This window comes from Macrobrachium nipponense, chromosome 31 (assembly GCF_015104395.2).
Source record: "Macrobrachium nipponense isolate FS-2020 chromosome 31, ASM1510439v2, whole genome shotgun sequence".
Lineage (NCBI taxonomy): Eukaryota > Metazoa > Arthropoda > Malacostraca > Decapoda > Palaemonidae > Macrobrachium > Macrobrachium nipponense.
This window is the reverse complement of record NC_061093.1, coordinates 32,268,596-32,286,136: the sequence shown is the minus strand read 5'-3', so window position 1 is coordinate 32,286,136 and position 17,541 is coordinate 32,268,596. Positions and strand designations below refer to the sequence as shown.

General features: G+C 35.7%; 2 protein-coding genes across 3 annotated transcripts in view; one reads left to right on the top strand and one right to left on the bottom strand.

Moving 5' to 3' along the window:
- LOC135206744 (neprilysin-1-like) overlaps positions 1-17,541 on the top strand; it is a 684,073-nt gene that overhangs the window by 63,035 nt on the left and 603,497 nt on the right. The window contains exon 1 of one of the 2 annotated variants that reach the window (XM_064238227.1): positions 670-2,568. The exons of the other annotated variant lie outside the window; for it this stretch is intronic. The gene's annotated coding sequence lies outside the window, so the exon portion shown is untranslated. Of the gene's footprint in view, positions 1-669; positions 2,569-17,541 lie in introns of those variants that run through there. 2 annotated transcript variants of the gene reach the window in all.
- LOC135206811 (major centromere autoantigen B-like) overlaps positions 9,405-17,541 on the bottom strand; it is a 12,050-nt gene continuing 3,913 nt past the window's right edge. The window contains exons 2-3 of the mRNA XM_064238301.1: positions 9,725-9,954; positions 9,405-9,560 (exon numbers count right to left, since the gene is read on the bottom strand). Of these exons, the coding sequence (XP_064094371.1) occupies positions 9,405-9,560; positions 9,725-9,954 (386 nt within the window). The remainder of the gene's footprint in view (positions 9,561-9,724; positions 9,955-17,541) is intronic.

Sequence of the window (17,541 nt, the reverse complement as noted above, 5' to 3'; positions counted from 1 at the left end):
CCACATAGCAAGTGAATGCCCGGCACTTGCACAGAACCAGTACAAAAAGAGGCATGATTCAGTGGCAAAAGCCCTCCACTGGAGCCTGTGCAAGAAACATCAGCTACCTTGCAGTAATAAGTGGTACGAGCACCAACCTGAAGGAGTGATAGAAAAACGATCAGGCAAAGATCTCTGGGACTATGGTATCAGAACGGATAGGGTGATACGTGCAAACAGACCAGACGTGACGTTGATTGACAAAGTCAAGAAGAAAGTACACTCATTGATGTCGCCAATACCATGGGGACACCAGAGTTGAAGAGAAGAGAGGGAAAAAATGGATTAAGTATCAAGATCTGAAAATAGAAATAAGAAGGATATGGGATATGCCAGTGGAAATCGTACCCATAATCATAGGAGCACTAGGCACGATCCCAAGATCCCTGAAAAAGGAATCTAGAAAAAACGAGAGGCTGAAGTAGCTCCAGACTAATGCAGAAGAGTGTGATCCTAGAAACGGCACACATAGTAAGAAAAGTGATGGACTCCTAAGGAAGCAGGATGCAACCCGGAACCCCACACTATAAATACCACCCAGTCGAATTGGAGGACTGTGATAGAGCAAAAAAAAAAAAAAAAAAAAAAAAAAATAATAATAATAATAAACACCATCGGTTTAGTATAACCCTAACACAACCTTATTCCACCTACTGTCCACCTGCTTTTGGTTCACCCTCTATAATTGCCTGATATAATAGTCCCTCTCAACTGATTGTTTGTCACTGCGACTTCTTACGTCACACACTAACATATACGCCTTCCGGTTTCTCAGTTGAATTGGTCTCCGGTAAACAATCGGGGTTGACTGAATCAACTTATCAAGGCTCAGTTCGGAAGTAGCTACTGTGTTGTTCGGATGTGTCAGCTGTGCGTAAAATTGAGCGTTTATTTTCTGAAAACAACGCTCAGCTCTGAATCAGTGTTGCCAACTGTAGGGTAATTGCCCTACACGTAATCTGGGCAAAATCTTAGACAGCAGGGCAATATTTTCCAGTGTAGGGTGATTGTAGGTTTAGATCAGTATGCTTATTAGTATTCATGATATTGCATATAAAGATAATCTAAAGATTTATTTATTAGCATAGCAGAATGCTGGGTCATTTACAGTTATGTAGGATAATTTCTCGTCTCATATAGGGGGCGTAGGTTAGGGGGGTTGGCATCACTGCTCTGAATGTGTTTCATAGCCACGTAATTTCTAAGATAATTGCTCTAATACGGTTAAGAGTTGTTTACTACAGCCCAGATTCTCGTCGAAGTTCCGTAATAGCTTGTTGAGGTTTCTTATTGAAGTAGTTAAAGGGAATATTGTTACGATAACGAGATGGAGTGAAAAATGAGAAATTTGTTTTATGTGGAGGTTACTGCAAGCTGAAATAAATTTCAGCGGAATACAATTTAATATAGGTAGACAACTTTTGAATGATTCGTTATCTAAAGTAAATTTCTAAAAAAATACAATTTCATAATGTAGGATAATTTTAGAAAGATATTCTTATCACTGCTGAGGTTATTATTCAGATGTCTGGCCACAGGAACTCGGATATCTACAAAGGAGTCAGAAAACACTATCGGTAATAAGGAAACCATAACCAAGAAAAAGGAGTCAGAAAAAAAGTCATAGAAGAAAAGTTATAAGAAAAAAGTTTCAGGAAAAGTCACAATAATTTATGGTGATGGGTGATTAAGTTTCAGGAAAACAGTAACCTAACCTAACCAAACTTAACTTAACCTAACCTAACCTATCCTATAATCTAACCTAACCTATAACCGAACCTAACGTAAACCAACCTAACCAATAACCTAACCTAACCTATACTGTAACCTAAGCTAACCCAACCTAATCTATAACTTAACCTAACTAACTCAAAACAGCCCAACCTACCCTAACTTACCTAACCTAACCTAGCCTAAGCCAACCTAACCTAAATATAACCTAACATAAACCAACCTAACAAATAGCTTAACCTAACCTACCTAGCCTAGCTTAACCTATAACCTACCCTAACCTAACCTATAGCCTAGCCAAAGCTAACCCAGCTTAACCAATAACCTACCCTATAGCCTAGCCAAAGCTAACCCAACCTAACCTATAACCTACCCTAACCTAACTAACACAACCCAGCCAAACCTAACCTAACATAACATAAACCAACCTAATCAGTAACTTAACCTAAGCTACCTAACCTAACCTTTAGCCCAGCCAAAGCTAACCCAACCTAACCTATAAGCTACCCTAACCTAACCTAACTTAACCTAACTAACAACCCAACCCAGCCTTACCTAACCTAATTTAAGCCAACCTAACCTAACCCAAACTAAACCTATAGCCTAAGTCGACCTAACCTATTATGTAACCTAATGTAAACCAACCTAACCTATAACCTACCCTAAACTAAACTAACTTACCTAACTAACCCAACCCAGCCTAACTTAACCTAACCTAACAACCTTTTGAGATGTACATATCTCCATGGACAGAACAAAACACCAGTGACCTTAAAACCTCAGCAACTAAAGGAAAAGGTAGGACTATTGCGAAATTTGATCGTTAAATTTACGACAAGTTTTGTTAACTGAATAGTATCTTCATCTTGATTGTCCTGTCTAATTATGACCATATATTTATTGCCAAATATTATTTTGCCTGATTTCGTCGACATGACTTCATTTTAAGATATAGTCTGATTTTGGTCTTGCTCATGTTGTTGTTCATAGTTTTGCCATACTCAGATTGATTATAATTTTGTTTATATGTGGGGTCAGAACATTTTGGTTTGATTTAGGAATATGTAAATTGCAGAATATGTTTTGGTTTATTTGGTTGTATATTACATAAGATTTTCTACATATTTGTTGCTGTGCATTACTTTTTTGTCTGGTAATGCTGAACATTATTTTGCCTGGTTGTGCCTTAGTTTTGCTGAACTTATTTTGTCTGATTTGGTTGAACACTGTCTCATCTAATTCGGTATTTATGTTAGTTAATGAATATTTTTTTCTTAATTGGTTGAACGTTGTTTTTCCCTATTCTATCCATATGTCTATTGCTGAAAAATAATTTATTTGTTCTATCAGTTCGATTAACCTCAGCTTGGTTTTCTAACCATTCCAGCTGTTGTTGACTCCTTCAGAAACTGGGAAACCTTTTCAGGTTTCTCAGATAGGTTAGAGACTGATTCGTGAATGAAAGAGGTAGAAGTGTTTTGTGATAGCTTCGAAGGCCAATATTTGAGAAAATACATAGAGGAAAATAGACAGGTCGTTAAAAAATATCTTTTCTTAAAAAAATAGACTTACGAACAAACAACAGTGCATTTATTTTTTATGAAGTTGCGGATAATTGACCAACCTTACCTCCAGGAAAATGTGAGATTGACAACTGAAAAGTTTTCTGTGGGCGTGGTGACACGTATGAACACTTGTGTGTGCGTGTGCACGCGCTTGCATTTTCCTTGAGGTGCTGTCAGTCACAGCTTTCCGCAGCAGAAATCTTTTTTGGATTGAGGGAAATTCTAATTTTTCATTAAAGTAGTTGTGATGATTTTCCATACAATAATTCGTTAAGATGATCAAGTGGCTTGTCTTTATTTAACGTTCAAATACTCATGCTAAGCTCTTTGAGTCATGCTGTTCTCCTTGGAGAACAAGTTTTGATATTTTTGGCATCCGTAATAGTTTAATCTGTGTTAATGTCTTACCAAATGAGAGAGGCTAGAACAGCCAAATCTTTAGTACACATTGTTTCTTGGGCGTTTTTAGTTTGACCAGACCTTGTCTGACGTTGCAGATTTCGTAAGCCAAAGGGCAGTTTCATACTACAGTGGAACATGTCGTAACATATGTTGTTTACTTATCCCACAGACATCACGAACAGGTTGAAAACACGTTAATGACTTACTAGCAATTCTAACCAGCGTTTCATAGATTAACCAAGGATCCGGGATTAACCAATATTGGCCTGAGGATCGTTCTTTTACGGTCGCTGATTTATTGTCAACCTGATTGTGATACGTAAGAGATAAGTTACCGCCTTGAGCAAGGTCTATTGGCCGTGTGTTTTGACATGTTGTAACGTAATGTGGACGCACGTCTCAACTCAACGTTACCTTTACAATGAATCTGAAAGAAGCGCATGCGCGGTAACCGTTTCTTCTCTATCCGCTAAGATTTGATAGAATGACACCTTTTAGCCTGATGATAAGTGAGGAAAGAAAAAATCCAGTGAATATGTTGATATTGCCATTGTCACTGCCGTCATTACAATTTATCATCATCATACCCCAAAGCGTTAAGATTACACTCATTTGGAATAATCAAAATGGCCCCCTGTCTTTAGAAAGCTATTATCCATGGATACCTTTTCTGCAATATCTCGAAGACCTTGGCAAACCTGATCACAAAGGTTGTATATTTGGGAGGACATGAAGACTTGTTGCTGTTCCCTTAACGCATAGTTATTTTGTTGGTTTACTATGCCACTAAACCTACGGACTATTATATTAGAAATTTCAAATTCAGAATTCATTCTGGAGGAAAGTTTTCCTTATATTTACGGTTTTCCATTCAAGGAGCAATCTTAAGAACATTTTTACCGACCAAAGTGAACTGCGAGTTTCACGTGATGCCTGGATATTGCTTATACTTAACATTACACAAAGCTTCCTTTAGTGATGCTCAGCTGCATTTATTCGAACTAGATACAGCAATAACTGCTCCATATTTAACATTAGTAGACAATTTTCCATCTATCTCTGTCTTGCAGGTTAATTTGATAAGACTTGCTGTTGTTTGGTGTATCATGCCTGGAACTTTTTGCGTTTTATTTAATTTTGTTATAATAGAAACCCAAATTGCTCGATTACAAATTTGATATGAAACTGTCGCATTTAAATCTAGAAGATTAATCTCAGTGGTGATTGTTCATAGCAAAAAATGTAACGTCTCTCTATTTCAAGTATTGGAAACCTTTCCTTGTCCTTTCCCCTCTGTAATGCTTCAAAGCTCTTCCCATCCTGCCGCTAAAGCGTTTCAAAGTGCCTCTCATCTAGGGATTCTGAAAGATTTCCAGGTGCTTCCTGTTTCAGGGCTTCAAAACCCATCCAAGAAACGTTTCTCATCTGTTACCATCTCGGGACTCACAAATGTTCCCCTCTTCCTATTTCAGATTTCCATAACGTTTCCAGTTGCTTATCATCTCTTACCTACGAAGCATTTCTGTTAACTTCCTATTTCAGACCTCCAAAACGTTTACAGTTGCTTAACATCTCTTACCTATGAAGCACGTCTGTTAGCTTCCTATTTCAGATCTAAAAAACATTTCCAGTTTCTTAACATCTCTTACCTACGAAGCACTTCAGTTAGCTTCCTATTTCAGACCTCAAAAACGTTTCCAGTAGCTTATCATCTCGTACCTATGAAACACTTCTGTTAGCTTCCCATTTCAGACCTCTAAAACGTTTCCAGTTTCCTAACATCTCTTACCTACGAAGCATTTCTGTTAGCTTCCCATTTCAAACCTCTAAAACGATTCCAAGCATATTTCCCAACGACGACCTCCATATTGCCAATCGCTTCTCATCTCGACAGGCCGAAACGTTTCCAAACTCTCCCCACATCTCTTTCCACGGAAACGTTTAAAGGCGCATCCTGTCTCGGAGCCAAATAACTTTTCTTATCACTTCCTAAATCTGGCCTCCTGAACGTTTCTTGGCACTTTCTCCTTCCTCCCATGATTTTTTTTTTGCTTTGATCATGTCTGCTAGGAGTGTGGTAAGTGGTATGAGGGTGAGCCATATAAATCGACTTGGACTAATGGAAGTTTGGAGTGGAGAGTCCTTTATCCAGGATGCCGAAAGAGCTTTGAAACTCAAATGAGGAAATGGGGGAAAAGGGGGAATATATAGGAAGGAGGAAGTAAGAAGCGCATTTATTTCATTTTATTCCTCGTCTCCTCTGTTTGATTTAATTGTATTGTGATAGATTATCCCAGGATTATTCTATTTTCTCATTAAATTCACTTGTAACATGCATATTTCTCCGACCATCTCTAAATTTGATAAGAAGGACTTAGTCTCTCTCTCTCTCTCTTCTCTCTCTCTCTCTCTCTCTCTCTCTTCCTGAACACCTTGCAATTTGATAGGTTGTTATGGAGAGGTATAAAATGAAGTAAGCTGTAGTTTTCTATCCGCGGCACTTTTCTGAAAACCGCAATTAAGGCTGAAATTTAACCCGTTACAATGTATATATATATATATATATATATATATCTATATATATATGTATATATATATATATACTATATATATATGTATATAATATATATATAATAATATATAATATATATATACGTATATATATATATATATATTATATATATATATCGATATGTATATATATATATATATTATATATATAGTAATATATATATATATATATATATTATAATATATATATATTATATCAAGGAAATGCTGCGTACCAACTTTCCCCTTCGGGATAAAGAGAAACCGGACTCGAAAAAACTAATCAAAGCAGTGATCGCGAATCGAGACGGGATTTAGTTTCCGAGAACAGTTATAACTGAAAGCTTGGATGACGATGATGTGAAATCCCTTGGCATCCATGGGCGTATTCCAGTTTGAACTTATGTTATCAATTAATACAGATTGAAATTGGTTGTAAGCGGGTGCATCTATAGCCGTCGTATTCTGGTGGGTAGTAGGCCACTTGGTATATTTGTATTCTAGACTTAGCGCCTCAGTGGCGTCATTGGTACGGTCTTGGCCTGCCACCTCGGTAGCCGCGAGTTCGATTCTCAGGCATTCGATGGAGGAATGAGAGGTGTGTATTTCTGGTGATAGAAGTTCACTCTCGACGTGGTTCGAAAGTCACGTAAAGCCGTTGGTCCCGTTGCTGAATAACCAATGGTTCCATGCAACGTAAAAACGCCATACAAACAAACATATAAAGTATTCTAGACTTGGAAGATTCGACGTTTTAATCTAATTATATCTTTCATCCGTCCCTGTTTCTCCCAAGAAGTGTGTTTTCTGTTCTAAATAAACCTACGTCTTAGTTCTCAACGTTATAATAAAAATTCTTCTAAACGTTATAGAAGTCCTTAAACATTTCTAAAAACAACATAGAGGTCTATCATCGTCTCCTAAACGTTACAGAAGCCCTTAAACGTAAATTCTAAACGTTTTGGAGACCCGTCAACTTCTACCCTAAAAGTTATTGAAGTCGTAAAAATGATTCTAAACGTTATAGAAGCCTTTAAACTTCTTCTAAACGTTAAAATAAAATTATAAACATTTTAAATGCTCACAAACTTCTATCCTAAATGTTATAGAAGCCCTTGACGTCTTTTAAACGTTATTGAAGCCCTTAAACTTCTTCTAAACGTTATAGAAGCCCTTAAACTTCTAAACGTTACAGAATCCCTTAAACTTCTTCTAAATGTTATAGAAGCCCTTAAGCTTCTAAACGTTACAGAAGCCCTTAAACTTCTTCTAAATGTTATAGAAGCCCTTAAGCTTCTTCTGAACGTCATATAAACCTTTAAACAACTTCTACACTTCATAGAAACCCTTAAGTTTCTTCTAAACGTCATATAAACCCTTAAACTACTTCTAAACGTCATAGAAACCCTTAAGTTTCTTCTAAACGTCATATAAACCCTTAAACTACTTCTAAACGTCATAGAAACCCTTAAGTTTCTTCTAAACGTCATATAAACCCTTAAACTACTTCTACACGTCATAGAAACCCTTAAGCTTCTTTTAAACGTTATAGAACCCCTTAAACGTCTTCTAAACGTTATAGAGGCACTAAAACTTCCCGAGTACCAAGGAAGTGCTTCCTTCTGAAGACGTGTAGGCCTAGAACCCTTTCCCTCCATATGTCTGACAACGCGTGGGAAGTTCGTAGTCTGGATGGAAAGCGAAGTTACAAGCCCGCGTCGTTTTCTGTCGTTGCCATGACAACGCCAGAGACCAGTGTTGTTAATGTTGTTGTTATCATTTTTGTTCCTGGTGCCGTTAGTGTGTGCGTGGGTGTGCGTGTGTTTATGTATGTGCGTACGATTGATTTTTTTTTTAGTGCTGGTGACATTGACATTTTTGTTTTGTTGACTTTCTCAGTGGATTCAGTAACATTCCATGCACTTTCTTTTACTTGAATGATATTGAATGGCTGTTCTCTGCTTGTGGATATATGGAAATTGGATGATATGTATTCTGTGTGTGTGTGTGTGTGTGTGTGTGTGTGTGTGTGTGTGCCAGGCCTTGTGTATGAATGTTTGTAAATAAACCTGATTACTTCACTTCTCTATAGTCTGCATATTATCCTTACCCGAGTTGAGTGCTGTCAAGGAATATACACGAATATTCTCTCAATTTACAATCATGAAATGACGATGATCATAATAATAAAGATTTTGGCGCTGACAGTAATGATAACAATGATGTAAAATATTAATAACTGAAAGAAAATTCGATTAAACGACGAGAAACGAGAGAGAGAGAGAGAGAGAGAGAGAGAGAGAGAGAGAGAGAGAGAGAGAGAAAGAAACCCGATGAGGTGATAATAGACATAATCTTAATATCGAGGTAATGAGATTTAAGCCGTTTAATCAGGAGTTCTTCAAAGGATGCTGTTGCACTGAAGGCAAGGAAACATACGACGCCTTGCTATTGCAGCTTGAAAATTTCGTGTTTAGGATTTAATGCTAAGAGAGAGAGAGAGAGAGAGAGAGAGAGAGACAGAGAGAGAGAGAGCGATCAGCTTTTACCTGTAGTAAAACAGATCACACCCCTTTATTTCAGCTTGAAAATTTTGTGTTTAGATTTTGATTTTCAGAGAGAGAGAGAGAGAGAGAGAGAGAATCAGCTTTTAACTTTAATAAAAACAAAAGATCACGCCTCCTTATCTTAGCTTGAAGTTTCGTGTTTAGAATTTGATTTCAGAGAGAGAGAGAGAGAGAGAGAGAGAGAGAGAGAGAGAGAGAGAGAGAGAGAGAATCATCTTTTAACTTCAGTAAAACAGATGACACCCCATTTTATCTCAGTTTGAAAATTTCAGTTTTATTACCTAATTAATGCTCAGAGAGAGAGAGAGAGAGAGAGAGAGAGAGAGAGAGAGAGAGAGATTTCAACTCTAAGCTTTAGTAAACGTACTAAGCCATTTTATCTCAGCTTGAAAATTCCGTGTTTATTCCCTATGATGATTATAATACTCAGCTTAGCGAGAGGTTTCAGCTTTAAACCCAACGTATGTAGACTTGCGAAGCCTTAGCATCTCAGCTCGAAAATTCCAAGCTTATTCCATGTGTATAGTGTACTGCCCAGGGAGGCGATATCTCAGCTCTGAGGCTTGCTATCTCCAATTGAAAATTCCGTTCTATCTTTCAATGCTTGGGTAGAGGTAACAGCGTTGTACATACTTATTGATGACACAAGGACACTGATGTAGCGTCGTTGTGGAGACATGCTGCGTGCATGTGTTAGTAAGATGGCCTATAGGGAGTCGAGCAGGATGTTATAAAAATTTACATATGTAGGCACTGGACAACCTCGAGTTGTTTTAAGAGTACAGGCATGGCAGACAGTAGCTCTGGAAATCATGTCTCCTTTAGGAAAAATATATGAAATAAATAAGAGTTTTTTTTAAAACAGTTTACCTGCTTTACATCCTTCCTTTTATCATATTGCATTTTGATTGGCATTGCACAATTATTCATGATCGTGCATCTGGCACCGCTGTAGGTGCCAGCAACACAAGCCGCCCCCTGGCCGCTGCTGAGAGTTTCATGGGCCGTGGGTGAGAAACTGTGTTTAGCCTTTTGGTTCTCAGTTACAGTCTTTTGAGATGTTGTTATTATCATGCCCTTTAGAACACCATTGCAACCCTCTAGAGTCGACCAACAACCAGTAGGTACATAATGCGCTGTGTTAGTGCCAGTGAAAGTTTCCGATCCGGTCATATATATATATATAATATTATATATATATATATATATATATATATAATATATATATATTATATATACAAGCTACATATGCCCTTCCTTTAATATATCTAATTCACTCTACCTCGGAATAATATATTTTCATATATGTTAACCGAAGGGGAATTTTTAGTCGATAATGTGATATGAATATATATATGTATTATATATATATATATATAATATAATATCTATGTTATATATATAATATACATTATATATAAATATATATTTATACATACATACATACATATATATATATATATATATATATATATATATATATATATATATATATGCAGAGAGAGGAGAGAGAGATGTACACATATTTAACGTATTTAATGTGTTCCTTCACGAGCATCTTGATCATCTCATTACAAATTACATTATTTAATACGAGAGCAAATATTCCTTTCCCCGTAATCGCCTTAAGCATGTGCTAATCTATATAAGCCTCACATTAGTCTCCTTCTAAGTCCCCAATTAATCTCCTTAATTGCTTTCGCATGATTGCAACAGAAACTGAAAAGAATAATTAAAACTCTTAGAGGGAATATATACAGGTTTTAGTCTTAGAATGTTTAGGTTTTAAGTTTCTTCAGTAATTACGTAAACCGTCCATACTCGCTGTTTATACAGTCAAAAAGGCATCTCGTTAAGAACATAATCGTTTTAGGGTTTGAATTCACGGTTATTAGTGTAACGTATATCTTCTTTGGTAGAATTTCGATGCTGAGATTTTTACATAAAACTGTACCGTCAATATTTCTCGGTAGAATTGCTAAACTTATATTTTTACAAAAAGGTGTACCGTTAATATTCCTCGGTAGAATTTCGAAACATATTTTTACATGAAATTGTACCGTTAATATTCCTGGGTAGAATTTATAAAATCTATTTTTACTTAAAGTTTTACCGTCAATATTCCTTGATAGAACTCACATTATTTGCATAAAATTGGACCGTAAATACTCCCCAGTTTTCGAAACTGTACCGTAAATATTGCTCGGTTTTCGAAACGGTACCGTAAATATTCCTCGGTTTTCGAAACTGTACCGTAAATATTCCTCGGTTTTCGGAACTCATATACAATCGTTTCTAAGCACTGATGAATTATGAGAGGTTAAAGTGGATGTTATCTCAGGATATGGTTCAACTGCGAACCTTGGGGAAAAACATTCTGTAAATTGCTATTATATTTATATATTTGTCTAATTATTTATTAATTGGATCAATTTATCTTTTCTCTTGTTTTTTTTTAATTACTGATCTCTTCTTTTCTCGCATTTCCTGTTTTCTTCCGTAACGCATTTCAAGTGAACATCTTATTCTTTGCAAGCTTAAATTTCAAGTCAGTGGGTTTATCTTCTGAATAATAATAATAATAATAATAATAATAATAATAATAATACAAAGCTATCTGCTTTGTATTTTAAATAACAAGATCAAACAGACATATTATTGTGGATTTACATTTAAATAATAATAATAATAATAATAATAATAATAATAATAATAATAATAATAATAATAATAATAATAATAATAATAATATTTTTACATGATAACAGCGGCACAAGATCAGGCCCTAAGAACCAGATATGTTCAAAGAATGATAGACGGAAATAACATCTCTCCCATATGTAGGAAGTGCAATACGAAAAATGAAACCATAAACCACATAGCAAGCGAATGCCCTTGCACTTGCACAGAACCAGTACAAAAAGAGGCATGATTCAGTGGCAAAAGCCCTCCACTGGAGCCTGTGCAAGAAACATCAGCTACCGTGCAGTAATAAGTGGTACGAGCACCAACCTGAGGGAGTGATAGAAAACGATCAGGCAAAGATCCTCTGGGACTATGGTATCAGAACGGATAGGGTGATACGTGCAAACAGACCAGAAGTGACGTTGATTGACAAAGTCAAGATGAAAGTATCACTCATTGATGTCGTAATACCATGGGACACCAGAGTTGAAGAGAAAGAGAGGGAAAAAATGGATAAGTATCAAGATCTGAAAATAGAAATAAGAAGGATATGGGATATGCCAGTGGAAATCGTACTCATAATCATAGGAGCACTAGGTACGATCCCAAGATCCCTGAAAAGGAATCTAGAAAAACTAGAGGCTGAAGTAGCTCCAGGACTCATGCAGAAGAGTGTGATCCTAGAAACGGCACACATAAATACCACCCAGTCGAATTGGAGGACTGTGATAGAGCAAAAAAAAAAATAATAATAATAATAATAATACCAACTTGCAAATGATACCGTGAAACAAACGGAATTATCCTTCGTCTGTTCTGTTTTCTCCCTCCATGCTCCTGTCAGTGACCTGAATAATTGTGACGCCAGATAACTTAATTTTCCTACTGCAAGAGTTTCTCGTCGTTGGCTCCCTCGGCAGTACAACTAATTAATTGCTTATAATCGAATGGCGTTGGAAATCACTGTTTCCAACATTTAAGAGATTTTCAGATATCTTGCGCGACCTCAAGAGTTTTATTTATTTATTTTTTTAATGCATTTATTTATAAATATATTTATTGGCATAGACGCTTTACTTAACTGAAAGGAGTTTTAGTGACGCTGTTTGAGGAAACTACTATGTAATTCAGGAAGTTTGAGTTACTGTTTTTTTCCATGTCCAAACACATATTTTAAAGGTACTTTACTCTTGAATTTGAGGACATATCCAAAGCACGCGTAGCGCCTCAGTGGCGTGACTGGTATGGTGTTGGCGTCCCACCTCGGTGGGCGCGGGTTCGATTCTCGGCCATTCCATTGAGGAGCGAGAGATGTGTATTTCTGGTGATAGAAGTTCACTCTCGACGTGGTTCGGAAGTCACGTAAAGCCGTTGGTCCCGTTGCTGAATAACCACTGGTTCCATACAACGTAAAACCACCAAACAAACTAAGCACTCGTGGGGTACTTATACATCCTATCACCTACCCTGCCCCATTCTTTATACCCCACTTCCCCGTCTGTATTTTCATTTATTCCTCCCTCTCTCTCTTTCTGTGTGTGTGTGTGTGTGTGTGTGTGTGTGTGTGTGTGTGTGTGTGTGTGTGTGTGTAGGGAGAAGAATGGTGGCGATGGGTGTAATGACGAATTTACTATAGGTAGAAACTCAGGACAAGTTCAGTAGTATGTACCAAAGCTTGTATATCTGAAAGCGTTAATCCGTTTGGTGGCTACCCCATCAAATTCAAGAGTAAAGTGCTTGAAAAAGCTGAATTTGGCCACTGAATTTATAACCAAAAATTAGGGGAGGGTCTGAAACACACTGTTGCAAAGTAACACACCGATCCATCAATTCATTTGAAAGATATTGGCAAAAAAAAAAAAAAAACGACAGCTCAAACTTCCAGAAATACATGGTAGGACATTTGAGCTTTCTCAATTAGGTGTCTTACGAAGGGAAGCGTTTATTTAGAATATGGTTAGGTCTGACATGCCTTGCTGATTCTGTATTCATTCAAATATTTTTTGAATTTATCTAATTTAATTACTTGACATGTATTCTGTCTCGTAAAAGGATGCCAGGGAAATTTTTGAATTGAAAGCTCCTCTCATATCAATGTATTCATTTAATGGGAAAATAAGAGACTTATCAATGCTAATTATATAACATTGTTTTCCTGTGTCGTATTGCGTGTTGCTTTTCAAAAGACAATACGATAAAGCGCCCGCTTTACTTTTCTTACCCAACTTTCAAGCGTTCTAGCATATATGAACTTATTCATATCTGTACCCATGCCAAGGGGTATAAATAATTTTGTTTGTATTATTCAAGATGAATAGCAGTCTTCATTTCAAAATTATACAAGACGAATAGTGCAGTCTTAGTTACATAATTATTCAAGACGAATGGCAAAACTCTTGATAGCATCTTTATTCAAGATGAATAAGAATGAGCGGTGTATTGATCATTGTGCAAATCTCCGTCTTGAAAATAATTTGTTGAGATAGTTAGTAGCTCTTTAATTTTAAAAATTTTTTTTTTCTAGGTTCTTATGAACGCAGTTATTGAGAGAACCGAGAATATATATATATATATATATATATATATATATATATATTATATATATATATATATATATATATACCACTATTCAAGATCACTGTTGGAGATCGCTCGTGTTACTGTCCTTATTTCAGCTTAAACTGAAAACTTTTTGTTTATGAACTCAGATGTCTTAAGTTACGAAATTTTCACACAGAGAATGTATGATTTTGATTAACTGATTATAACAGGAATTAAAGTTTCGACATATCAGATGGGTTCGAATCCTACCGCGGACGTCAGACTTACTACAGTAACTCCGTTACTGATATCTCGGGTGCGAGTTCGAATACCGCTATAGTCGTCAAAGTTTTAGAATTTATTTCTTCATATGGGTAATAGGCTTTGTAGTAACAAAGATATCCAAAATGTGTGAGGAAATCTGAAGCTAAAAGGTATTTTGGATTTTGGTATATATATATATATATATATATATGTGTGTGTGTGTGTGTGTGTATGTATATGTAAATAAATTCTTCTGTTAAAACAGGATACGTCTCAAGTATAAAAGGCCCATTAAAACACTCTGGTTTAAAAAAACTAAGGACTATATTTCGGTTTTAAACCAAGCTCTTTTAATGGACCTTTTTATACTATATTAATTATATTACCCCACTATTATATATCACACACATCACACCACACACACCCACTTCACAATATATATATAATAATATTGTATAAATATATATTATATAATATATACCATAATATCACATTACATTATATTACACTCACACACAACCACACACACCCACAATATATAGTAACTCATATTCTTCATATCCTTATACTAACTATATATATATACTATATATATATATATTTACCGATGGGGTTTATCAAGCACTCTATACGGCAATCGTGGTGGGACCCACCCAAATGCCTAATTTCAGTAAATAATTTGGCTGGTATATATCAATATGATACTCCGTAATGGTGGGATATAAAACTGCTAATTTCTAAGTCACTACACACACATAGATATATATATATATATGTATATATATATATATGTATACACACATTATATATATAATATGAATGTGTGTATATGTGCGTGCACGTGTTTGTAACTAATCCTTAATGAAAATTGCAAACGCCACGGGACTGAACATCCTAGAAATCTGATTTGAGTTATTTTTCATTCATTATTAAAGTTTTTAAAAAAGACATGGTAAAGTTTTTCCTTTATTAAATCAGAAATTATTTTCAGCGTATACGCTACCGACAGTTATTGTATAAAATATTTTTCTTTTAAGGCCAAAAGATGAAAGGAGAGACACCAAGAATAAAAGATATAACTCGTTAAAAGAATGGAGTTTTTTTCCTCTCCTCTTGTAACCAGATTTCAAGAGGAATTAAATCGTGAGTCTCTCTCTCTCTCTCTCTCTCTGTATATATATATATATTATATATATATATAATATATATATTATATATATATAATATATATATGTGTGTGTGTGTGTGTGTGTGTGTGTGTGTGTGTGTGTCTATGTATATGTATGTATATTATGTATGTGTAACATTCATCTATATATATATCTATATATATATATATATACGTATGTATATATACACATATTATATATATGTATATATACAGATATATATACATATGGATATACATACATACATACATACAGACAACCGCTCATATATACGCGTTCATACGTAGTCCAGCGGCTCGGACCTTTTTGTCGCTATGGGAAGCTTTCGTGTTCCTTTCCCCAATTGAGTCGGTAACCTATTTCAGCTTAACTATATATATATATATATATATATATATATATATATATATATATATATATATATATATATTATATTAAATTCCTTCCTATCTCACTGTGCCATCGTTGATCTGATCCGCGAATCGGATGCCTGGTTATCTAACCTTCAGTTTTACGAGCTTTCAAAACCCAAAAAATAAAAACATTCATCAATGTCCGTGGAATATCGTTGCACATCCCTTTCGTCCCCCATAAATAATAAAATAAAAATAAAAATAAAAATAAAATAAAAATAAAAATAAAAATAAAAATAAAAATCTAAAAAATATATAAATAATAAGATGCTCTTTTTAATGAATTTTTTTTTTATTATTACTGGTATGTAAATGAACTGCTTGCAATTTGAACTTATACCTTTCTGTAAATCACTGCTTCTCACTTACTCTGCTTGGTTTTCGAACGTCATTTTTTCCCGTTTGTCACTCGCACTGAACTCCTAAGGTTTCTTGCAAGTCACAGCGTTGATTTTAGGAGTTGTTATACTGACTGAAGCTCTAAAGAACCACAGGGTATTAAGTAAAGAAAAAAATCCCTGATTTATAGAATTTAAATGGGTATAATGTGAAATCATTTTTAAAAAAATCACAATGAATATTACTTACTTCTTTTTTTTTACAAAATTTTTGATATATCCATAAAGGTCACCTACAGAAATCATAGATAACTGTAATTTAAATTCCCATAATTCCACCTTCTCGCTTGGCACTCCAGTGTCTCCTGGACCAAAATTCCTTTTCGACAACAGCTCTATTCTTTGATTCATCGCCTAATGAAATTAATGGCCCGAGCTTATATAGCTCGCAGTTCAAAGAGATTTGCCCAAGCGCCCGACTCGCTGAGTTTATTTTGCAACATAAGAGCATCAGTGTCTAGTGATCGTTGACGCGCGTTGAATTGCGCCCAATCACGTAATCTCCAATGATCATGAAGGAGTTAAATGAAACTTTCGTACGTTTTGATGGAATCACATCACAGCTGCTGTAATCCCACTGTGCTATCATCATCATCATCATCATCATCATCAAAAGACTGAAAATCAGGTCGAGCCCTTCTCTGTGTGTTCGAATTTCCCCAAGGTTCGAATTTCCCAAAGGTTCAAATTACCCAAGGGTGTCCCCCGTAGGCTGGGAGTTCCACGGGGGATTCCACCAGGGGCCAGAAGCACAGATTGCAAATTTCCTTTCATTTCCGCCGGGTCTGACGTCATTTCCGGTGTTTTCGACGTTTTCTGCTGTGGCTCTTCTTAAGTATGCTAAGATTTTCTATTTTTTTTATATATTTTTTATGCATTTGTTTAATCATGTAATTTGTCGATCTGTCATCATTAGAGAAAGATGTTATTCGCTTCGCATACGTTCTCATATGTCATTTGTTTAAAAGCCATATTTTTTTTATTGTGCAGCAGTGAATTTTCTCTCTCTCTCTCTCTCTCGCTCTCTCTCTCTCTCTCTCTCTCCCCGGGGGGTAGTAATATGTTCGTATAAATTTCACCTTTAATGCCCGAAGGAACTATAATCCCATTATGCCTTTTTCTTGTCCTCGTAACTTGACATGAGTTGTCAATTTTTACCACCTCTCGCTTCAGATGTTCATTCCTGACGATCCGAGGCAGACGTTCCATGAACCTGA